Source organism: Hippocampus zosterae, chromosome 11 (assembly GCF_025434085.1).
Source record: "Hippocampus zosterae strain Florida chromosome 11, ASM2543408v3, whole genome shotgun sequence".
Classification (NCBI taxonomy): domain Eukaryota; kingdom Metazoa; phylum Chordata; class Actinopteri; order Syngnathiformes; family Syngnathidae; genus Hippocampus; species Hippocampus zosterae.
In genome coordinates this window covers 22,803,821-22,829,124 of record NC_067461.1, presented here as the reverse complement: position 1 = coordinate 22,829,124, position 25,304 = coordinate 22,803,821, and the positions used below count along the sequence as shown (strand labels likewise).

The window sequence follows — 25,304 nt, the reverse complement described above, 5'->3', positions numbered from 1 at the left end:
ATTTGACAGGCGGGCCGGGTCAGCGTAAGATACACTATAGCTATAAAACTGCATATGTTGACAAACATACCAAACATCAACAGAACAAAAGCATTAAAGTATTAACATACTTTTTTAATGAGAACAGTGAAACAACTCTGGTCTGTATCCTGTATGAACGTCCAAGTATGTTAACAATATACGTGTGACAACACAAGCAACAAAGTGCAACAATATATTGCCCCAAAACTGCAGCATACAATACAGGTATCTACAAAATATAAAATATAACAAAGTTAGGACTATTTGCTACAAAATGAGACGAGTAACAGACCCAGGTGGCTTTTCTTTCCACTCGCTCACAGTTTCTAACTTTACTTCGCCTCGATCACCACACATGACAGCGTTGCTCAGCTGATGTTGTGCAACGAACTTTTGAAGCCAGCCATGGGACGCTTTGAAGTCTTCAATGCCCAAAGCGCTATGGAACACGCTTCCTCTCTTATTAGCGGTCCAGTTTGCGTCAAGTTTTTAGCGCAATAACAGTCAAACCATTCTAGGAAACGTTGATTTACTTGACTGTCCGTCGAGCCTCAAGCAAGTCACTCTGGGCATGGAAATTGCAAGAATCTCTTCTTTGTTTTTCAAAGTCTCGTTGATTTGAGTCTTTCCGACTCCAAGCGTCTCCTGAATGTTTCATACCTTGTAGCCCGCTTCGTTTAATCAGATACAGTTCACTTTCTCTTCCGTGATCATTACTGTTCCTCTTCGTTTGGATGCCATTATCCACAGGACGTAAATGAATTAAATTAAAAACTTTCGCAATTCCAGTAAAACTCACTGCAATCAAGAGTCACTTGCATGTCGCCGTTCTGGATCCAATGATAGAAAATAGCTGCGGCGCGGACACGCTTATTACATCGTATCGAGCCGGAGGTGCTGCAGTTGGCGCTACTGCAGGCTTGCGTATGACTTCCGAAACTTGTGTTCTTAAGAATAGATCGTTAATGTACTGTAGTAGTCAAAAGTTTAATGCATACGTTTTTTTATTTATTTTTTACTGGGATCGGGAATTTCCATTTGAAAGAGGTCTGCAGATGGTAGATAGGATTTTTTCTATCTTTCTCCCGCTCTCTTCATCTCCCCATGCCTCCCTGTGCTCTGCAGCTTCAAGTAACTGCGCCACCTGGTGTTGAAAAGCCTGTCATTACAAGTCCAAATGAAATGAATGCAATCATTCACATCGAACCTTAATTGTGTGCCAACCTTCGGTGGCCCGGATTAAAAAGACAAACGGCCAGATCGGGCCTGTGGGCCGTACTTTGCCCACCTTTGCTTTAATAGGTCAAAATGGACTGAAAAACCTCAGTTTGAGATGGGTATGGAGGAGCCCCACTGATAATAACAATTTGGAGTTCCAATTCAAGCACATGCAAACACACAAACAATTCAAAATGGACTTCTGTTTCGGAAACAAGCTCAACCAAAAGAAAGGTGAATGAGGGAAAAATGGAAACTGCAAAGAGTAACAGAGATGATTGAGAAATGGGTGTGTGAAAAGTGAATAAAGAGGGTCAACGTGTGAAGCATCCAAAGGCCAGATTATGCTTTCAAAAGTCAATATGCACCATCGTTAAGGAGAGTATATAGACCTTGGTCACGATGATGAAGAGTCCTGATGATGAATGAGTTGAACATGAAGAAAAAGGGCGAAATAGGGGGGGGAAGCAACCCGCAAAGTTGCATCCGGGTGCTCAGTTACGGTAGCGGGAGAAGCATACCACAGCATGTCTGGGGAAACTAGCCACAGAGTGCGTATGAGCCATTTCTCTTTTATCAGACAATGGTCTTTTTTTTATTGAAGGAAAAAAAAAAATCTTACCGAACTCACCGTTTTCTCTATCTTCGCCTGAGCTGTCAGTGTCATGTCTTCCTTGTGACGTGTCTAAAAAAACAGCTGGCCGGATCGGTCAAAGCACTCAATTTTTGAATAAGGCTGAAACAAAACATCCATCCATCCATGCATTTTCCGAACCACTCAATCCTCACTAGGGTCGCGGAGGGTGCTGGAGCCCATCCCAGCCGTCTTCGGGCAGTAGGCGGGGGACACCCTGAACCGGGGCAGACAGAGACGAACAACCATGCGCACTCACACTCACACCTAGGGACAATTCAATGTGTTCAATCAGCCTACCATGCATGTTTTTGGAATGTGTGAGGAAACCGGAGCTCACTACATGATTTCAAAACATGAACGTCGACTAATTGTCAAAGATGATGCAGCTTGAGGTATTGCGTGTTGACACAATGCCTTTCTAAGCTCTATTTGGAGCTATTGTATCACGTCACAAGTCTCAAAGGTAGGTTTCTCTCCAAAGGTGTACATCGACGGAGAACGGGTGGAGGTCCACGGACAGTGGAACTTGGCTTCACCGCTGTTACCGCTCACTATCAATAGTAAGCACAGAATGTTACAGGTAATGAACAAAATATGCGATCTTGTACTACTTCTTAAAAATAGATATTTTCATTATTACATCTGTGCTCACAATGGTTTCATATTTTGGTGTAGTGCCTATGTCGAGATGCTTCAGGAAACATAGTTCTACAGTATCTGGGCACATCGGTAAGGTTATATGGCTTTCTCATTACTTTGTTCATAATTACTTAATTACTTACATCTTTTTTTCCCCAGTTTAAAGTTCACATTCTGTCCAAGTTGGCGGCAAAATTAAACACTTATATGCCAGATAAAGTTCCTGAAGACACCAGCAGCATCCTGCGGTCCCCAATGCCCGGCACAGTGGTGGCAGTTACTGTGAAGCCCGGTGATAAGGTAAGTGATGTGCGTGCACTGTGTGTCCGTCACATAGGATAGATAACATACTGTGTCAATGGCCAAGCCAAACTGTTCTTCCATTACATTCACCCTTTGTGTTATTGGGGTACTTTGCAGGGACTTTTTTCAGAAGGCACTTTTGCTCTCCTGGTTTTTTGTTTTTTGTTTTTTTTTTTTTTTACTGCCTAGAGATGAAGTAACTAGGACCACATTGAAAATGTCCAATAACTCAAAAGGGGCTTGTGTTTTCAAAATAAATAAGTACCGTTTTTTCACGACCATTCGGCACACCGTATTGTTGGGCGCAGTCTCATTAACGGGTGCTATTTCTGTATTTGACAAATAGACAAAACGCTCTGTATTATTGGGCGCAGTTTTACAGTGGTAAAACATACGCCAGCTTAAACATACGGCATTCATGCGCGCACGCTAACACGTATCATAATTGTACAATTGTGCAATTACCGGTAATCCATCAAAAACGCCGGGTTCCCTCTCGTTGTCAGAGTCACTCTCATTGCCATGTGGCTCCACAGAAATGATGACGGCTTTGCCAAAAGCTCGAACAACAGTGCAAGCAGACACGTTCGTCCAAGCAGCCAGAATCCATTCGCAAATTGTGGCGTAACTCGCCCGGCGCTGCTTCTCAGTCTTTGTAAAGTTGTGTTTGCCATCGATCATCCATTGTTCCAATGCCGCTCGCAACTTAACTTTGAACCACCGGTTGACGCCATTGTCCAGCGGTTGGAGTTCTTTAGTCAAGCCTCCGGGAATGACGGCAAGCTCAGAGTTTATTTGCTTGACTCTGTTTTTCACCGCTGCTGGGAGATGGGCACGCATGCCAAAAGCATAACCGATGCTTGAAGTTTGAACTGAGCTTCGTAGGCGCGTCTCTTTGTAGAATTTATTTTCGGGGGTTCTTAGAAACCAAAACCGAAGTTGTTTCGCAATAATGCACATAGCCACACTCTATACAGGTGTTAGTACCTGCTAGGGGCGTCCCTTCAGCGTCCACTTACATGCCCATTGGCTGACTTCTTCGCCGCATGCCTGTCCACACTCACTTCCGCCTTTTCTCTATATAAACAGCGTGTCGGCTGTCAGTAAGCGCATACAAAAGACGCTCCGCATTATAAGGCGTCCTGTCCATTTTGGAGAAAATGTAAAACTTTTAATGGCACCTTGTAGTCGTGAAAATACGGTATATCATTGTCATCAAATAAATACTAATCACTCAGTACAGTGGGCTCTTATCTCCGCAATAATATCTAATACTTATTCGGGCAGTTTGAAAACTCATCGTGAATGCACTTGTGATGTTTTTTTTTCTTCATTTGTTCTGTTGCTGTGGACACAAAGGTTGCAGAAGGCCAGGAGATTTGTGTCATAGAAGCTATGAAAATGCAGAACAGTATGACTGCCGTCAAACAAGCAAAGGTCAGTGAAATTATTTAGTTATAATAAATAGTGCGTCACCAGTGGGTGAAAGAAATGTTCATCTTGAGTACTAATACGATTGTCTATTTTTGTGTCTCGTCAGGTCAAGCGTGTCCACTGTAAGCCAGGAGAGACAGTTGGCGAAGGAGATTTGCTGGTGGAGCTTGAATAAATCAAGCAATGGCATGATATTTATTAGCCCTCTTGAGTCCATCATGGATGAGCAACATTGGGGGAAAAACCCCACAAAAAGATTTTTTAAAAACTCTTGACTTTTGATTAACCTCTCCTGTCATCATAGAATACCGAGAGAGATCGGTGACCTCAACAGTGCCTGAGTGTTGAGCTTTATCAACAAATCTTATTCCAGCCAATCATCTATTTGAACTTTGGTTTCAAAGAGTTTCTGTAACTTTCATTTAAACATAAAAATAAAATCATCTCACCAGTTTTCTAAGACTGCTGCCTTTTTTGGCTTCATGAAAGTAAATCCTTTGGGGGCCATCCCTCACTTTGGATCACATTCATTCTTTTTTCATATTCGTATGCAGATTCCTCAGCAGAGGTTTTGTTGCCAATATGAGGAAAGGAAAACTGTTGTCCTCAAGCATATAAGGTCTGTTCATCTTGTCAACGGATGCCACAGTCATGGACATCTTTGGTGATTAAAATGAGCTCTTGCTTACCGCTGTGACGTGGAGAGGCTGACCGAGCTTAACTTTCACTGACGGTGGATATATTAACATATTGCCAGGTTTTTGCAATGTAAAAAAATATATATTTCAAAATTTTACTCACTTTAATATGGCCTCAGCTGAAGAAATATATACTTGATAAAGAGGAGGCAAAAATAAACCTCGATAAAATGTTTGCGGAAGTGCGCACACACTCTTGTAACCAGGATTGTGGCTGTGTTCTGGATGATGACCTTCAAACTGTCACGTCGCGTGCTCGCCGGCAGGTGGCGGGTTTTTCCCTCCGCCTGTTCGGTACACCTGTTCGCAATCTCGGACTGATTGCCCTTCTATATTAAGAGACTCCGGCAGTCCTCTCACTGCCGGAGAATTCCTTACCGTGCCATTGCTCTCTATCGCTAATCTCGTCGTTTGACTATTTCTCGCTGCCCTATTGCCTTACGGCCACTACCTTCGTGTATTTCGCGTTGTGACCAAATTGTTATCGCTACGGTTCTCCTATTTCGGTAATTCCTCGCCCTTTATTGTTTCGCGAGCGTTTTCGGTTGTCTTCCTTATTTTCCTGGTCCTTATTTGACCAGCGTTTTCTGTTACCGTTTTCCCTGTTCTTTTCGTTGTCTGCTTTTTCCTGGGATCCACCTCGTTTTTTTCTGTTGTGCACGAGGCGATTTCTCATCGCCTCGGGCTCAACGTGACACAAACTCATGTTATATGGGAGTCAGCACACCACATCTGAAAGGGGCACCAAGCAGCCATTTTTATAACTTGCTGTATTGTTTTGTTTTGTTTTTTTAAATGTGGTGTTTAATGTTGGACCCTAAATCTGAGTAAAAAATGTTTGGATTGGATTGGATAAGCTTTATTGTCAAATGTGTACTGTATGCTGGGATGGCAATTTCCTGCGGATAAGCGGAAATCCGCCATTTTATTTCTTAAATTGATCATTTTTGTGAATCGTCTAAATCCGTTGAGAAAATTTTAGGGGGTCAGGTACCTTATCGTCAAGTTTTCACGAGCTTTCCCGATCAGTCTTTCCATCTTCCGATTGTAAACAAACCTGCGATTGGACGTGTATGATGTCTTACTTGTTGTGATTGTTCGCAACATCGGCAAATGCAAATCACAACCAATCCGTGTTCGCCTTCTTAAACCCCTTTCTCGCGAATGCTGAATGTTATCGAGACTCGCGACGAAGTTAAAATGCGTCAGATAGATGCGGATCTGAAAAACACGTTTCGATGGGACTGGTTGGATAGAAAGCTGACGGTGTCCCCAGCAGGGAACAGTAAAGAGGAACCATTGTGCTTTTGTCGGATTTCGTGAAAAAGCTCAATGTCGCTGGTAAAGCTCTGTGTACAATATGTGACGATATCATTCTATACGGATCGAGAGGGTGGAAAGCTTTACAGTCACGCAACCTCGGTGAAACACCAAAAACAGACATTTCTACTGAAAAGTAACTACCGGTACTCAATCTCAAGCGCTTTTCGACAGCCTGGAGCATGTGTAAAAACAAGAGGATTTGGCTAAAAAGAGAGTGGAAAAAGACGGAGAGGACCAATAAGCTTTTAGCGCTTGCTAAAAAGCTTAAAATTAAGAGAAAATAAAGTATCTTACCTCATGAAACTGTATATTGTTGAATATACTGTAAATGGACATCCAGTTTATAAAAAAAAAAAAATCCTCATCTCACCCCTCGGGTGGTGTCCGTCCCTCATTCAGCTCGGGTCCTCTACCAGAGGCCAGGAAGCTTGAGGGTTCTGCGCAGTATCCTTGCTGTTCCCAGCACTGCACATTTCTGGACTGAGATGTCCGATGTTGTTCCCGGGATCTGTTGCAACCACTCATCTAGTTTGGGGGTCACTGCCCCGAGTGCTCCGACCACCACAGGCACGACTGTCACCTTTACCTTCCAGGCTCTCTCCAGCTCCTCTCTGAGCCCTTGGTATTTCTCGAGTTTCTCATGTTCCTTCTTCCTGATGTTTCCATCACTTGGGACCGCTACATCCACTACAACGGCTTTCCGCTGCCCTTTATCTATGATCACGATATCTGGTTGGTTCGCCATTACCATCTTGTCAGTCTGGATCTGGAAGTCCCACAGGATCTTCACTCTGTCATTCTCCACCACCTTCGGAGGTGTTTCCCATTTTGACCTTGGGGTTTCCAGTCCATACTCCGCACAGATGTTTCGGTAGACTATGCCAGCCACCTGGTTATGGCGTTCCATGTAGGCTTTCCCTGCCAGCATCTTACACCCTGCAGTTATGTGTTGGATCGTCTCAGGTGCCTCTTTGCACAACCTACACCTTGGGTCTTGTCTGGTGTGGTATATCTGGGCCTCGATGGCTCTGGTGCTCAAGGCCTGCTCCTGAGCAGCCAGGATGAGTGCCTCTGTGCTGTCCTTCAGGCCAGCCCTCTCTAGCCACTGATAGGACTTCTTGAGATCAGCCACTTCAGTTATGGTCCGGTGGTACATCCCGTGTAGGGGCTTGTCCTCCCATGATGGTCCCTCTTCCAGCGCCTCATCTTCTGTTCCCCATTGTCTGAGACATTCTCTGAGTACGTCATCCGTTGGAGCCTTCTCCTTGATGTATTCATGGAGCTTGGATGTTTCATCCTGGACAGTGGCTCTCACACTCACTAGTCCCCGGCCTCCTTCCTTTCGGCTTGCGTACAGTCTCAGGGTGCTGGATTTGGGATGGAACCCTCCATGCATGGTTAGGAGCTTTCGGGTCTTAACGTCCGTGGTCTGAATCTCTTCCTTTGGCCACCTTATTATTCCTGCAGGGTATCTGATCACTGGCAGGGCATACCTGTTTATTGCCCGGGTCTTATTCTTGCCATTGAGCTGGCTTCTTAGGACTTGCCTCACTCGCTGGAGGTATTTGGCCGTAGCCGCTTTCCTTGTTGCCAGTTCGAGGTTGCCATTGGCTTGTGGTATACCAAGGTACTTGTAGCTGTCCTCAATGTCTGCTATTGTTCCTTCAGGGAGTGAGACCCCTTCAGTGCGGACTACCTTTCCTCTCTTAGTCACCATCTGACTACATTTCTCAAGCCCGAATGACATCCCGATGTCGCTGCTGTAGATCCTGGTTGTGTGGATCAGGGAATCTATGTCCCTTTCGCTCTTAGCATACAGCTTTATGTCTTCCATGTAGAGGAGGTGACTGATTGTAGCTCCATTTCGGAGGCGGTATCCATAGCCTGTCTTGGTGATTACTTGGCTTAGGGGGTTCAGTCCTATGCAGAACAGCAGTGGGGAGAGTGCATCACCTTGGTATATGCCACATTTGATGGACACTTGGGTAAGTGGCCTGCCATTGGCTTCAAGTGTGGTTTTCCACATCCTCATCGAGTTCGCAACGAAGGCTCTAAGGGTCCTGTTCACCTTATACAACTCCAAGCATTCAGTGATCCATGTATGTGGCATCGAGTCATAGGCTTTCTTGTAATCAATCCAAGCTGTGCACAGGTTGGTACGTCGGGACCTGCAGTCTTGTGCGACTGTTCTGTCAACCAGGAGCTGATGTTTGGCTCCTCTGGTATCTCTACCAATGCCCTTCTGCGCTTCGTTCATGTATTGATCCATGTGTCCACTTATCTTAGCCGCAATGATGCCTGACATGAGCTTCCATGTTGTGGAGAGACAGGTTATTGGCCGATAGTTGGATGGGACTGCACCCTTCGAGGGATCCTTCATGATCAGGATCGTTCGCCCTTTGGTTAGCCATTCTGGGTGAGTCCCATCCCTCAGCAGCTGGTTCATTTGTACTGCTAGGCGCTCATGGAGTGCTGTGAGTTTCTTTAGCCAGTAGGTGTGGACCATGTCCGGGCCTGGTGCTGTCCAGTTCTTCATATCTGAGACTCTTTCCTGTATGTCTGCCACTGTTATGGTAACTGGGTTCTGTTCAGGGAGGTGTCTGTGCTCCTCTCTCAGGGTCACCAGCCATTGTGCACTGCTGTTATGTGCAACCTCCTTCTCCCATATGCCTTTCCAGTACCTTTCAGTTTCCAGTCTTGGTGGGTCAGCTCTGTTGTTAGGACCCTGCCACTGAGCGTACACTTTCGCAGGTTGTGTTGCGAACAGCCTGTTTATTCGTCTGGCCTCATTCTCTTTCGTGTACCGCTTTAGGCGACTGGACAAGGCTTGGAGCCTTTGTTTGGCAGTTTCGAGTGCTTCAGGTATGGTCATCTGGATGTACCTCTCGGGTATCGGCCTTTTCATCACACCTCTCTGGGCCTCCGTCAATTGACTCACATCTTTCCGGGCCGCCTTGATCTTAGCCTCCAACCGTCTTTTCCATGGTATATGGATATATATATATATATATATATATATATATATATATATATATATATATATATATATATATATATATATATATATATCATTCGGTCATTCGGGCTTGAGAAATGTAGTCGGATGGTGACTAAGAGAGGAAGGGTAGTCCGCACTGAAGGGGTCTCACTCCCTGAAGGAACAATTGCAGACATTGAGGACAGCTACAAGTACCTTGGTATACCACAAGCCAATGGCAACCTCGAACTGGCAACAAGGAAAGCGGCTACGGCCAAATACCTCCAGCGAGTGAGGCAAGTCCTAAGAAGCCAGCTCAATGGCAAGAATAAGACCCGGGCAATAAACAGCTATGCCCTGCCAGTGATCAGATACCCTGCAGGAATAATAAGGTGGCCAAAGCTCCTAACCATGCATGGAGGGTTCCATCCCAAATCCAGCACCCTGAGACTGTACGCAAGCCGAAAGGAAGGAGGCCGGGGACTAGTGAGTGTGAGAGCCACTGTCCAGGATGAAACATCCAAGCTCCATGAATACATCAAGGAGAAGGCTCCAACGGATGACGTACTCAGAGAATGTCTAAGACAATGGGGAACAGAAGATGAGGCGCTGGAAGAGGGACCATCATGGGAGGACAAGCCCCTACACGGGATGTACCACCGGACCATAACTGAAGTGGCTGATCTCAAGAAGTCCTATCAGTGGCTAGAGAGGGCTGGCCTGAAGGACAGCACAGAGGCACTCATCCTGGCTGCTCAGGAGCAGGCCTTGAGCACCAGAGCCATCGAGGCCCAGATATACCACACCAGACAAGACCCAAGGTGTAGGTTGTGCAAAGAGGCACCTGAGACGATCCAACACATAACTGCAGGGTGTAAGATGCTGGCAGGGAAAGCCTACATGGAACGCCATAACCAGGTGGCTGGCATAGTCTACCGAAACATCTGTGCGCAGTATGGATTGGAAACCCCAAGGTCAAAATGGGAAACACCTCCGAAGGTGGTGGAGAATGACAGAGCGAAGATCCTGTGGGACTTCCAGATCCAGACTGACAAGATGGTAATGGCGAACCAACCAGATATCGTGATCATAGATAAAGGGCAGAGGAAAGCCGTTGTAGTGGATGTAGCGGTCCCAAGTGATGGAAACATCAGGAAGAAGGAACATGAGAAACTCGAGAAATACCAAGGGCTCAGAGAGGAGCTGGAGAGAGCCTGGAAGGTAAAAGTGACAGTCGTGCCTGTGGTGGTCGGAGCACTCGGGGCAGTGACCCCCAAACTAGATGAGTGGTTGCAACAGATCCCGGGAACAACATCGGACATCTCAGTCCAGAAATGTGCAGTGCTGGGAACAGCAAGGATACTGCGCAGAACCCTCAAGCTTCCTGGCCTCTGGTAGAGGACCCGAGCTGAATGAGGGACGGACACCACCCGAGGGGTGAGATGAGGATTTTTATATATATATATATATATATATATATATAAATATCTGTCCTGGGTTGCTCCCTTGACACTCTGGAGGAGGTGGGTAACAGAAGGATGCTAACTAAGGTAAAAGCGATGATGGCCAGTCCCTCCCACCCACTCCAGCCCACCCTGACAGCACTTGGTAGCTCCTTCAGCCAGAGACTGTTACACCCGCGCTGCAAGAAGGAGAGATACCGACGCTCGTTCCTACCGACTGCTGTCAGGCTGATGAATAAAAAATAACAATCATAATAATAATAATAATTAAATTATGTGAAGGAAAATTGTAAATAGTACTGTGATTTATCCATTTGTGTTCATATTGTATTTAATTGAAAGATGGTTTTTTTTTTCTCTTTCTCCTTTCTTCTTTCTACATACATTCTTGCTGCTGGAGGCTGTAAATTTCCCCAGTGTGGGACGAATAAAGGATATCTTATCTTAATAAAATACTGTACATTCATAACCCATATATAGTAAACAGTGTGGGACTTCACTATCACTGTATGAGGCAAGAATCAACAGCTTTTTATCACATTTACACAACACTTTATGAATACAAGTAATGAACAAATCTTAAATATGGCAGGGAATGTGTTTGCTTTTTTAGTTTTGATTTTGAGTAGCAAATTTGAAGTTACATATTGGTGCTCACCAGGAATGCATAATAATAATAATAATAATGCATTTTATTTAAAAGCGCCTTTCATGCCACCCAAGGACACTGTACAAACAATAAGAAAATACAATGTAAAAAATTTGTAAACGAGATGTTATATAAAAACAGGACATAAAATCATAAAAACATAGGAAATGGAAGAGCTATTTGTTGTAGGCAATCCTGAACAGGTGTGTTTTTAGTCGGGACTTGAATGTGGAAAGAGGTGTGCAGTTTTGGAGGTCCGGAGGTAGGTTGTTCCAGAGCTTTGGAGCAGCGTGACTGAAGGCTCTGGCTCCCATGGTGATCAGTCGGGCAGGGGGCACTGACAGGCGGAGGGAGGACGAGGATCTGAGGGAGCGAGAGGGGATATGCACCTGGAGAAGGTCAGATAGGTAAGGAGGGGCCAGATTGTGGATGGCCATATATGTATATAGAAGCAGTTTGTAGTTGATTCGATGTTGAACAGGGAGCCAGTGGAGCTGTTGGAGAACGGGGGTGATGTGCTGGTGGGAAGATGTTTTTGTGATGATACGAGCAGACGCGTTCTGAACCAGCTGGATTTTATGAAGGGACTTTTGAGGTAGACCGAAGAGGAGAGCGTTGCAGTAATCAAGGCGGGATGTGACAAGACTGTGGACAAGGATAGCAGTGGTGCGGGCGGTGAGGGAAGGGCGAAGTCTGGTAATATTGCGGAGGTGGAAATAAGCAGTGCGGGTGATGGTGTTGATATGTGAGTGGAAGGTGAGCATACTATCCAGGATGACACCCAGACTCTTAACCTGGGGGGAGGGGGACACGAGGGAACTGTCAATGTTGAAGGAAAAACTGTTTACTTTGGATAAAGTGGATTTGGTGCCAAGAAGGAGGACTTCAGTTTTATTAGCATTTAATTTGAGAAAGTTTGTTGTGAACCATGTTTTGAGTTCGGAGAGGCAAGAGGTGAGGGAGGGGGGTGGGAGTATGGAGTTTGGCTTGCAGGAGAGGTAGAGCTGAGTGTCATCAGCAAAGCAGTGAAAGTGGATGTTAAATTTGCGGAGGATATGGCCAAGAGGCAGGAAGTAGATGATGAAGAGAAGTGGACCTAGGACAGATCCCTGTGGTACACCTGTGGTGACTGGGGAGGCCTTTGAGGTGAATGATTTGAGCTGGACAAACTGTGTGCGGCCAGTGAGGTAGGAGTGGAACCAACTGAGGGGAGTGTGGGAGAGACCAATGGAGGAGAGTCTATTGAGGAGGATAGGGTGAGAGATTGTGTCAAAGGCAGCACTCAAGTCTAAGAGGATGAGGATGGAGACTAAACCGGAGTCAGATGCTATGAGGAGATAATTTACAATACGGATTAGGGCAGTCTCTGTGCTGTGGCGGGGGCGGAAACCGGACTGAAAGGGTTCATAGAGAGAGTGAAGGGACAGGTGGGAGTGGAGTTGGGCAGCAACAGTTTTTTCAAGGATTTTTGAGATAAATGGAAGGTTGGAGATGGGGCGGAGGTTATCAAAGTTGTTGGGGTCAGAGCCATGTTTTTTCAGTGTGGGGGTGATAGCAGCAGTTTTGAGGAGTGATGGGACAATACCAGAAGAGAGTGAGGAGTGGATAATAGCAGATATGTGAGGAAGCACAGAAGGAAGGCAGGATTTAACAAGGGATGAAGGCAGGGGATCAAGCTGGCAAGTGGTGGGCTTGGATTTGAGTATGAGGTCGCATAAGCAAAATTGCACAAATTTTCACTTGAAAGAATAGTGAACAATCTTGGAATGTTTTTCTGTTCAAGTTTCAAATAGCGTGTAAATTGAATACACTTCATCTTCAGCATGTTTAGTGCCACTTTTGTAAGTGGCCACGCCCCTTCCGCTTTTTTCATCACTAGCCATCGTCATCCCTGTGTATCTGTACCATACAGCACAGATGAAATTTCTTCCCTCTCAACATAAAACAAGAGGTGCGGGTGTCCGCGAGGCCATCAAAAGAAAAGTTTGAATATGTTTGAATAAGGTCAAAATTATTTAAACGAGGATGCTTGTGCGCTTTGTCTTCACAAATTTTTATTCAGAAAAATATGTTGCTTCATTGTTTTGGATTTCAGTTTGTTGCATTTCTTCCATGCTATTTCCCCTGCTGTGGAGAACACACGCTCGCATGGCACTGGTGATGGTGGCATACAGAGGAAACTGCTTTGCGAGGTGGGAGATGTTTTGGAAAAGTAGTTTGTTGGTCCTTTGATTATAACAGCGGGTCTTGACTGCGTGCAATTTTGATTGTCTGCTATGATGCTATGTCTGAGGTCCAGACATAGCATCTACTGTTGCACTTCTTCCCAGTCTCCCTACCTCATCATCCAAATGTTGCCACAGGTCATCTAAAAAACCAAACCTAACAAAATTGGCATTTAGAACAGGTTCCAAAAAACAAACTAATAATGATGAGTAACATGCCAGATCTAGTTGCAGAGGTGCTTTTGTTGGTATATGATATTTCTGTATGGTAAATTCGACATTTCACCTGCAATAAAATATGTGAATAGTAAACTAAGAGTTACCTTGAAATTAATTTGAACTAGAATGGAATAAGACATGTCAAAAATCCAAGAGGCACTTGGTGAGACGAGATTTGAAGAAATACCCTATTCTCCAAAAGGAGATCAAAATGTCCCTACACAGCAGACAATTTGCGTTTCTCCGGGAGCTGCTCCATCCTGCACGTACTGTAGCAACGCCACTCGAGTGAAGCGCGCCTCAGCAGTCGATAGTCCGCAGCTGTCCACTGTGCGCGTGTGAGTGCGAGCACGTACTCGCATGGTTCAAACAATCAGCGCCGACGCAACCTACGTCACATATCAAAGCTTTGAACTACGACAACAGCTAAGCTAGCCTTGCCGACACAACGCTCGAAGTCAGACGGACATGTTTTTCTGATAATCTGTGTGTTTTCCTTTTTGCCCAAATATATATTTTTATTCAAGCGAGGGTGAGGTCTGGCTTGTTTCGGCAGACGGCATCGCGCGGCTCGATGCACTTCCTTATCAACACAGTTTAGCGGGCTTTTGCGGCGTCGACACAACCTGGACTGAGTCGACACAGTATTTTACATATTACCTGCTCTCTTATTATATGTGTATAGAGTTTATGGTGTAAAAATAGTAAAAAAAAAAATGCGTTAAAAAGTTGTTTTCTAGACTTGGAACAGATTAAAATTTATTACATTGACTACAGTATAATGGGAATCATGGTTTTGGTTTTCGAACAGCCTTCTGGAGCGGATTATAATCGAAAACCGAGCTATGACTCTACAGTATAACTTTTTTTTCCTCTATCAATTTGCTGTGCAATTCAGTGAGTGACATGCCAGCAACTCAGCTGTCCAGCCAATCCACACGATACGATGCAATGAAGCTATGCAGCCAATCACGGCACTGACAGCACTTGCGCATGTTCTCTGCTCCATAACAATAACAGTGCGGCTGCGATAAGTGACGCGCATGCTAATAATAATAATAATAATAATACATCACATTTGTAAGCGCCTTTCACAACACTCAAGGACACTGTACAGCCAAGACCAATAGTAAAACACAGATAAAATAATAAATAAAGAAAGAAAGATTTAAGGCGGGTAGGCAAGTCTGAATAGGTGGGTTTTGAGCTGGGTTTGAATAAGGAAAGGGAGTCAATATTACGAATGTTGGGAGGAAGTGAGTTCCAGAGTTTGGGTGCAGAGCGACTGAAGGCTCTGCACCCCATTGTACTGAGACGGGCAGAGGGTAGAAAAAGGTGGAGGGAGGATGAGGACCTGAGTGAGCGAGAGGGAATGGAGATTTGAAGAAGATCTGACAGATAGGGGGGCGCAAGGTTATGGATGGCTTTGAATGTATAGAAAAGTATTTTGAAGTTGATTCCAAGTTTGACAGGAAGCCAGTGGAGCTGTCGGAGGATGGGGGTGATATGATGGAAGGAGGGGGTTCTCGTGATGATCCGGGCTGCTGAATTCTGAACAAGTTGAAGTTTATGGAGGAATTTTGGATGGACACCGAAGAGGAGTGAGTTGCAGTAGTCAATACGGGAAGTGACGAGACTGTGAACAAGGATAGCGGTGGTGTGCGGAGTGAGTGAGGGACGGAGGCGGTTTATATTGCGAAGGTGGAAATGAGCGGACCGGGTAATGTTATTGATGTGGGAGTGAAAGGATAGTGAACTGTCAAGGATGACACCCAGACTCTTCACCTGGGGGGAAGGAGATATAGTGGCATTATCAATTGTGAGGGAGAAACTGTCGGCTTTGTTTAGAGTGGATTTGGTACCGACGAGTAGGAGTTCAGTTTTATTGCTGTTTAGCTTGAGGAAATTGTGGGTGAACCAAGATTTGATTTCTGAGAGACAGTGAGAGAGGGACGAGGGTAGGAGAGAAGCGTCGGGTTTGCTGGAGAGATAGAGCTGGGTGTCATCCGCAAAGCAGTGAAAGTGTAAGCCACATTTGCGGAAAATGTTTCCGAGTGGAAGGAGGTAGACAATGAAGAGGAGCGGACCGAGGACAGAACCCTGGGGAACACCAGAAGAAACGGGGAGGGATTGTGAAGTAAAAGAATCAACTTGAATGAACTGAGAGCGGCCAGTGAGATATGAGTGGAACCAATGTACAGGGGTGTTGGTGATGCCTATGGTAGAGAGTCTATTGAGGAGGATGGGGTGAGAGATTGTGTCGAAGGCTGCACTCAGGTCAAGGAGGATGAGGATGGAAATAAGGCCAGAGTCTGCTGCCATGAGAAGATCGTTTGTGATTTTTATGAGGGCTGTTTCAGTACTGTGACGGGGACGGAAGCCGGACTGGAATTGTTCATAAAGACTATTGTCGGTGAGGTGGGAGTGGAGCTGAGAGGCGACAGTTTTCTCCAGAATTTTCGAGATGAAGGGAAGATGGGAAATGGGGCGTAGGTTATTGAAGTCATTGGGATCTGAACCAGTTTTTTTCAGGATTGGGGTGACAGCTGCAGTTTTGAAGAGCACAGGAACAATTCCAGTCGACAGAGAGGAATGGATGCTAATCCTTTAACATGGCGAAACGACAGGGCAGTGAATGTGATACGTTAACCCCCCCAAACCAAAATAAGAATGAACTGCGGCTCTTTTAAGTTGGAATGAATATGTGCAAATAGAACAAGAAATGAAACTTCGTGAGATATTTTCTTTTTCGAGTGAGAAAGTGTCAGAGATTTTCTCGGACAAAGTTAAAGAAACGACTCGGAAAGTTAAAGAAACGATCGGCACACAGGAAAATAGTCTTCAATATCGGCGGAAGCGGACCTCTGAGAGCGAACGACGGTTGTTGCTCCGCGATCACACTCAAAATCCCGTCTCCGCGAGTTCTATATTTTATTGTAACATATGCAAAATACAAGAAAAACACTGCCCCGATATTTGCATAGCGCACGCCCGGTCGGGCCCCTCAGTAGTGATTGGTTACCTGTTTTTCAACCTCGAACCACCAGTACATTGGCGCCTTTTCTGTCTGATCTACATTGAATCAACATGTTGCAGACTTTGCGGATGGCCAATGTCGCCTGGGCGCGACGTGTGTTCTCACCTCGTCTTTTGTTGCTCACCCGCTGTTCCCGAATTATTCATTCCACTTTTGTGACCAAGTTTCGCCTTCTCCCCTGTGGTCGCCCACCTGTATTAACGTGTTAGTGTGGACTTTAACAGCCCGCCGGCCGAATGGCCGGCGCCTTTGTGTGTAGGCATTTGGGGGTGCTGGATATGCACCCAAATGTTTAGATGTGCCCAGATTAAATGAAACTTTAAACATGATACAACTTAGCTCATAGTTTCCTCTAACAGAAAGGTATGTTCTGCAAAACATGCAACAAAGCTCAAGTTGTAAGCGAAAAATACTCTATGGACTAAATGGAAGCTGAACTACCTCAAGGGACACATTCAGCAGAAAAGTCATTTGAATTGTGTTGGAATTGTACAAACACTCAAGGGAAAAGTGATTGGAAAAATATTGCGGGAGAGCGCAAACGACTGGGAGAAAACAAACCGGCTGTCACACAGTAAAAAATGCGATCCGTAGCAAGTTAAAATTCTAATTGACTATATTTTACTTGCCATTAAAATGAATGCACCAAATGTTCGATTGATTTGATTCCTTTTCAATGTGTTATAATATAGCGTTATTTTTCAATGTTAAAAAACTATTATAGTAACAATATAACTCTTAATTGTTAAAATACACTTTTTTCACCTTTTCAGATGGTGGTGTGCCGCGGGATTTTTTCAATGAAAGAAATGTGCCTTTGCTCGAAAAAGATTGAAAAACACGAATCTTGGCGAATATGCTTCATTCATTTGCTGCTTGGGGAAGGGACGTTTCTGTTCGCGAGGTCAATGTACAGTACATTGACTGAACATGCACCGTTGATGTTGGCAAAGGAGCGTTAATTTTAGCGATATGGTTTCTGAACGTGAATCGAGTCCTGTGCCTCAAGTGGCATTTCAAGTGTGTGACTGCAGCGCCGTTCCATGAACACTACGTGAAAGTGAATCAGTTTCTCATTGAGAGTTCCCTGTCTATTAACCATCCGTCATTGTTCTTTGTCTCTTTGATTCTCTCACAGTGCCGCGCTATATTCTGAAGGACGTACTGCTGCTGTGGTTTGTGGCCCAATTTTTAACCTGTACTAGCCTTAAATTTTTCCCGTCAACACTGAAAAAAATCTGTCAATTATGGAAAATTGTCGGTTAATGTACCCTCTGCAGAAACATATATAAAAGATGTAAATGTTTATAGAGTCTTGTTTAACATAGATTTTGTTACAAAAGACAGGCTTTAATTAGTTATCATAAATCACCCCTCCTCCTCCCTAGCCCTCACAAATAAAACATGAAATTTCGGGTTTGCTTTGGGCTCGGGCCAGCAAATCAAGTTAATTGGTTGGGCTTTAATACCCGCGGGTTGGATCGGGCTGAATTTTTTTAGGCCCGATCTTACCTCTAAAACATGCTGAAAATGCAGAAACTTTCCTTGCGGTCGTACCTGAGCTTTCTTGGTCTCTTGGCTGCAGACATCTCTCAGGCACTGGGTCTCAACTCTCAGCTGCTGATTCTCTCTGAAAACCTCTTGGATTTTGACAGCTCTTCGACTAGATCTCTTTGTACGGTGTAGCTGTACTTAATGTTATGCCGAGTGACATTTTCTTAATACCGTATTTTCCGCACTATAGGGCGCACCAAAAAGTCTTCCACTTTCTTAAAAGCTCAATAATAATAATAATACATCACATTTGTAAGCGCCTTTCACAACACTCAAGGACACTGTACAGCCAAGACCAATGGTAAAACACGGATAAAATAATAAATAAAGAAAGAAAGATTTAAGGCGGGTAGGCAAGTCTGAATAGGTGGGTTTTGATCTGGGTTTTGAATAAGGAAAGAGAGTCAACATTACAAATGTTGGGAGGAAGTGAGTTCCAGAGTTTGGGGACAGAGCGACTGAAGGCTCTGCACCCCATTGTACTGAGACGGGCAGAGGGTAGAAAAAGGTGGAGGGAGGATGAGGACCTGAGTGGGCGAGAGGGAATGGAGATTTGAAGAAGATCTGACAGATAGGGGGGTGCAAGGTTGTGGATGGATTTGAATGTATAGAGAAGTAATTTGAAGTTGATTCTAAGTTTGACAGGAAGCCGTGGAGCTGTCGGAGGATGGGGGTGATATGATGGAAGGAGGGGGTTCTCGTGATGATCCGGGCTGCTGAATTCTGAACAAGTTGAAGTTTATGGAGGAATTTCTGATGGACACCGAAGAGGAGTGAGTTGCAGTAGTCAATACGGGAAGTGACGGGACTGTGAACAAGGATAGCGGTGGTGTGCAGAGTGAGTGAGGGACGGAGGCGGTTTATATTGCGAAGATGGAAATGAGCGGACCGGGTAATGTTATTGATGTGGGAGTGAAAGGATAGTGAACTGTCAAGGATGACACCCAGACTCTTCACCTGAGGGAAATATAGTAGCATTATCAATTGTGAGGGAGAAACTGTCGGCGTTGTTTAGAGTGGATTTGGTACCGACGAGTATGAGTTCAGTTTTATTGCTGTTTAGCTCACCGCGCGCCTTAAAAATCCGGTGCGCCTTGCGTATGGTCATTACAGTAATATGTTGACTCCAAAATGGCTCCTTGCTGGAGAGATGCTTACTATGTTATAACTTGCTGTTGGTTCAGTGCACTGTGTCACTGCTTTATTAAATAGGTTTTTGTTGTGGCTCCGAAAAAAGGAGAGCTGTGGTGGTGTTTTTTTAAAACAGTCTCAACAAATGCAGCTACATCTCCGTGCATTCTCTTCTTCAGTTCGACTCGAGAGGCGTTTAAGACCGCCTCCAAAAAAACGTAAACTAATAATTACTTCAATGAAACTACGAAAATTATTATTATTATTATTATTTTCTTCATAATACATCAAAACTTGTAAGCAAGTGAGCATATCACAAAATAAATTCTATAGCCCCTACAGAATTTATATTGTGATTCCATCACTTGTGAATACTCATCCATCCATCCATCCATTTTCCGAACCGCTTGATCCTCACTAGGGTCGCTGGAGCCTATTCCAGGCATCTTCGGGCAGTAGGCGGGGGACACCCTGAATCAGTTGCCAGCCAATCGCAGGGCACACAGAGACGAACAACCATCCACGCCCACACTCACACTGAGGGACAATTTAGAGCGCCCAATCAACCTGCCATGCATGTTTTTGGAATGTGGGAGGAAACCGGAGCACCTGGAGAAAACCCACGCAGGGGAGAACATGCAAACTCCACACAGGAAGGCCGGAGTTGGAATCGAACCCGGTACCTCTGCACTGTGCCGACGTGCTAACCACTGGACTACCGGGCCCCCCACTGTGAATACTCAACAAAGCAATAAACAACTACAACTTACATTTGATCGTTCTGTTGGAGCTATGATCAAGGAAGTGTCAATGCGTTTTTCAGACTTTATTAATGGTTTTCACAGTCAACAAATACAGGTACTGTACGTCTTTGTCCGTCTCTGTGCCTTCTCTTCTTCCATTACACTCGAGAGGCGTTCATGGCCGCCTCCTAAAAACGTAAATTAATGATTACTTCAATGAAACTACTGTGAAAATCGAGTTTGGAAATCACAAAATTAATTCTGTAGGGGAGGATATAGAATTTATTTTGTGATTTCCTCGCTTTTGATGCATTATTTTCAATTTTCATAGTTTCATTTAAGTACAGTAATAATTTACATTTTTCAGAGGCGGTCACGCCTCTCGAGTTGAACAGACGCCTCTCCAGTTGAATGTAAGGAGCGTAGCACTGTCTAGTGGAGGCATTGTAGATTGTGCCTTATAATGCGACGCATCCAATCTATGAAAGAAAATTACAAAATAGCCATTCATTGAACGTGAGCTTCATAATCCAGTGCGCCTTTTAGTGCGGAAAATACGGTAATTAGCTTACAAAAAAATTAACTTTTTTTTAGGTGCCAGTTTCTGCAGAGAGAGAGAGAGAGAGAGAGAGAGAGAGAGAGGAGAGAGAGAGAGAGAGAGAGAGAGAGAGAGAGAGAGAGAGAGAGAGAGAGAGAGAGAGAGAGAGAGAGAGAGAGAGAGAGAGAGAGAGAGAGAGAGAGAGAGAGAGAGAGAGAGAGAGAGAGAGAGAGAGAGAGAGAGAGAGAGAGAGAGAGAGAGAGAGAGAGAGAGAGAGAGAGAGAGAGAGAGAGAGAGAGAGAGAGAGAGAGAGAGAGAGAGAGAGAGAGAGAGAGAGAGAGAGAGAGAGAGAGAGAGAGAGAGAGAGAGAGAGAGAGAGAGAGAGAGAGAGAGAGAGAGAGAGACACACACACACACACACACACACACACACACACACACACACACACACACACACACACACACACACACACACTGGATAGCTCATTTGGTAAGGCATCGGTTTGGCGTACGGGAGACGGTGGTTCGAATCCTGCTTGGGGCAAAAAAAATGAGCACATAACACCATCCAGTGTGGGTCCTTGGGCAAGATCCTTCACGCCACTGCCTACCGCATACAAGACACACCAGACAAGACCCAAGGTGTAGGGTGTGCAAAGAGGCATGGACTGTAAACCTCAAGGTCAAAATGGGAAACACCTGTTCTCTGCATTCTGCATTCACATTCTCATCTGTCCACCAAATCTCCACCTTAATCCAGAAGTCCAAATCCTCTACTTGTCAACTTGACCCTCTCCCTACTGTTCTAGTCAAAGCTTCTATCCCGGCCCTCTCCCCTCTCATCACTAACATTATTCAAACTTCCCTCTCTACTGGCATTGTACCCTCCCATCTCAAAACTGCTGCTGTCACTCCCATACTGAAGAAACCTGGCTCTGATCCCTCCGACTTGAACAACTTTCGTCCCATATCAAACCTTCCGTTCATCTCCAAACTTCTAGAAAAAACAGTAGCTGCTCAACTTCACACCCATCTTTCCTCCAATAACCTCTTTGAACAATTTCAATCTGGCTTCCGTCCCCTCCATAGTACCGAAACTGCCCTCCTCAAAATATATAATGACCTTCTTCTCTCTGTTGACTCCGGTTCACTCGCCATCCTCCTCCTCAGTGCAACCTTTGACACCATCTCTCACTCCATCCTCCTCGACAGACTCCATTGGCATCACCAACATTCCCCTCTCCTGGTTCCGGTCCTATCTTTCTGACCACATCCAGTTTATCCAGCTCTCTCCAGTTTTAGATCTCACCCCTTTCCCCTCACTTCAGGTGTTCCTCAGGGTTCTGTCCTTGGCCCCTTGCTGTTTCTAGTCTATCTTCTTCCCCTTGGTAATATCTTCAGGAAACATCACATTCACTTTCATTGCTACGCGGATGACACCCAGCTCTACATCTCTACCAAACCTAATACCATACTTCCACCATCCTCCCTAACCAACTGCCTGCAGGAATTAAAATCTTGGTTCACCTCAAATTTCCTCAAACTGAATAGCAATAAAACTGAACTCCTCCTCATTGGCACCAAATCCAACCTAAACAAAATAAACAATTTCTCCATTCCCTTCGACAGCTCTTCCATCTTCCCCTCTCGTCCACCCGTCCTCCAACATCTCCACTGGCTCTCCATTTTACACCGCATTCAATATAAAATCCTGCTCCTCACATTCAAATCCATCCATAACCTAGCCTCTCCATACCTATCTGACCTCATCTATATTCCTACACCTGTCCGCTCTCTTCGTTCCTCCTCCTCTCTCCTCCTCTCTGTCCCCCCTGCTCGCCTCGTCACCATGGGAAACAGAGCCTTCAGTCACTCTGCTCCCCAGCTCTGGAACTCACTCCCTGCTGACCTTCGTAATACAGACTCATTAACACATTTCAAATCCAGCCTCAAAACACATCTGTTTAGACAAGCCTATTCACTCAAACCTTAAAGCCATTATTTTTATTTATTTATTTTTGTTGTATTTTTTCTTATTTTATTTGATGTTGTTTTTAACATAGTATTCGGGATTTTAACTGCTTCTAGTAAGGTGTCCTTGAGTTTCTAGAAAGGCACCCACAAATAAAATGTATTATTATTATTATGATAACGTATTTCATTGTTTTTCAGCAGACTTGGACAGATGCAGTCCTAGCCATTTACTTTCTGCTGTATTTGTGACTCGTCAGTTTCAACCACGAGGAGGAATGTCACAGTTTTGTTTGTCTTTGTAAATCTCCAACAAATTACAAAATAAAAATAAAATAGGACATCAGGTCCATTAAAAGTGCTGAGGTTAACATGTCAAAAACAGAAGACTTTTCTGAGCAATATAAGTACTGAACACTGAACTTACTTTGGAGAAGAAAAAAAAGAGACCCTTAAATCACAGTGCCATAAGTCAGCACTTCAAAAATAACACTGCACATTATGGCAAAATAAAGTGCTGAAATAAACATCAACCACTTCTAGTAGGCTAAAGAGGGCACAGCAGCTATGCTAACTTCATGCCTCGGACGCGGGCAGTTCTCGTGTTTAGTTTGCTACGACTCGCTACATTGCGAACGCTTTCGGTGCTAACGTTACCTGTGGCTGCACTTGCGACGGGTGCTTTGCATTGATGTGGTAGGCTAAACTTGCTTCGATGGGAAGCAAACTCCTTCTTACAAATTAGGCACAACATGCAAATGCTTTCAATAGTACAGTTAGGGCGTTTATTGAAAATAAATTCCTTGGGCCGAGAACTCCTCACAGCTGCTTAGCTGGACCTCCCAACTCCAAAGTGAGCCTATCAGCTTCTGCTAAACACGCCCAAACATAAGGACAGCGAATCAATGTCCGCTTCAGGCTGTGACTGACCATTGTTTCCCCACCCTCAACAACTCGAACACAGGAAGCCAACACATAAAAATTGATACAGTGCACTCCGCTTAATAGAACACCGGTTAATAGAGTAATCCGCTTAATAGAGCAAAAGGCTCTGGAACCGATTTGCCTAATGCAATTTCCTATAAAGATACTCCGCTTAGTAGAACAGATCTCCGCTTAGTAGAACAGGCCGTAAGCAATGAACATTGTAAACTAGTGGTTTTCGAAGTGTAGCTATCGCGATACTGTACCACAATCGCGAGAAAACGCGGTAGTTCTAGCCGTATACAGTAACAGGTAGCACGCGTCACTCCACACATAGACACACGCACGTCACAATGGCTTCAACTTCATTTAAGAGACGAGAGAGAGACGAAGTGTAGCTATCGCGATACTGTACCACTATCGCGAGAAAACGCGGTAGTTCTAGCCGTATACAGTAACGGGTAGCACGCGTCACTCCACACATAGACACACGCACGTCACAATGGCTTCAACTTCATTCAAGAGACGAGGGCTATCACCTGCGGATAAGAAGGACACACTCAGACGATACGATGCATTGCCGGATTCTCAGAAGGGACGCCCGCGGTTTCCAGGACTTCCCTCTTATCCAGCGCATTGAGAGGGAAGTCAACCGCAAAATTACGGACTCCTGTTTCCAGACAAAAGTAACGAAATTTTTCTCGTGATTTGAGATGTTTGACTGAAGTTGATTAAAGTTGTTGTTTTGTTGTTTGATTAAAGATATGGACGTCCACAGTCGAAATATCTCTTCTAACTCGTCAGCAGGGGTTTTTCTGCGTGCATAACTTGGTCGTCGACGTGTCTGAAGGTGTACCTAATAAGTGTCTCCAGTTAATAGAAACCCCGCTTAGTAGAACAGAAGCGCTTCGGCCCAATGGTGTTCTATTAAGCGGAGTGCACTGTATTACAAAAAGGCAATCCACCTACAGAAACAATAACGTTAGAAATTAAAATGTAGATTAACGCGATTAAAAACCATAACGCGCAAAAATCTTTAATAAATTATTCACAATTACTGCGATAATTTGACACCTCCAGTTTACACACCCTTGGAGGGTGGGGGGGGGGGTTTGAGACAGAGAGAGAGAGAGAGAGAGATAGAGAGAGAGAGATTAATGTGTCCTACAACCTGTATAACTCGACTGAAAAAAATCTTAGTTTTTCAAAACAAACATCTGAAATAACATGGTTACCCCAGTCTGCCCCACTAAAATGTGTTCAAAATTAAACAACCAGATTCAAACTCTTGTTAAATTGGAGTCAGCACACACCCACCACCATTTAAAGTTGTTCTCGGAGGCTTTTCCTGGCTTTTGCTTTACTTCCTAGCAGCCGCCTGAAGGTGCTGTGCCAATACCGCCTCCAATCCCTCGACCTTGTCTTAGGTCCCTGGTGCAGTTAAGAGGTAAGATCGGGCCTAAAAAATCCAGCCCGACCCGACCTGGCCCACGGGTCAAGTTAATTGGTTGAGCCCAACCAATTAACTTGATTTGCAGGCCCAAGCCCGAAGCAAACCCGAAATTTCATATTTTATTTGTGAGGATTCGGGAGGAGGAGG

The 25,304-nt window shown here is 44.7% G+C and overlaps 1 protein-coding gene across 2 annotated transcripts in view; it reads left to right on the top strand.

Annotated features, from left to right (window-relative positions):
* pcca (propionyl-CoA carboxylase subunit alpha) overlaps positions 1-4,712 on the top strand; it is a 71,612-nt gene extending 66,900 nt beyond the window's left edge. For both annotated transcript variants that reach the window (XM_052081051.1, XM_052081052.1), the window contains 5 exons: positions 2,358-2,456; positions 2,552-2,605; positions 2,675-2,815; positions 4,178-4,255; positions 4,359-4,712. In XM_052081051.1, the coding sequence (XP_051937011.1) occupies positions 2,358-2,456; positions 2,552-2,605; positions 2,675-2,815; positions 4,178-4,255; positions 4,359-4,427 (441 nt within the window). In that variant the 3' untranslated portion in view covers positions 4,428-4,712. The remainder of the gene's footprint in view (positions 1-2,357; positions 2,457-2,551; positions 2,606-2,674; positions 2,816-4,177; positions 4,256-4,358) is intronic.
* The last annotated feature ends 20,592 nt before the right edge of the window (positions 4,713-25,304 follow it).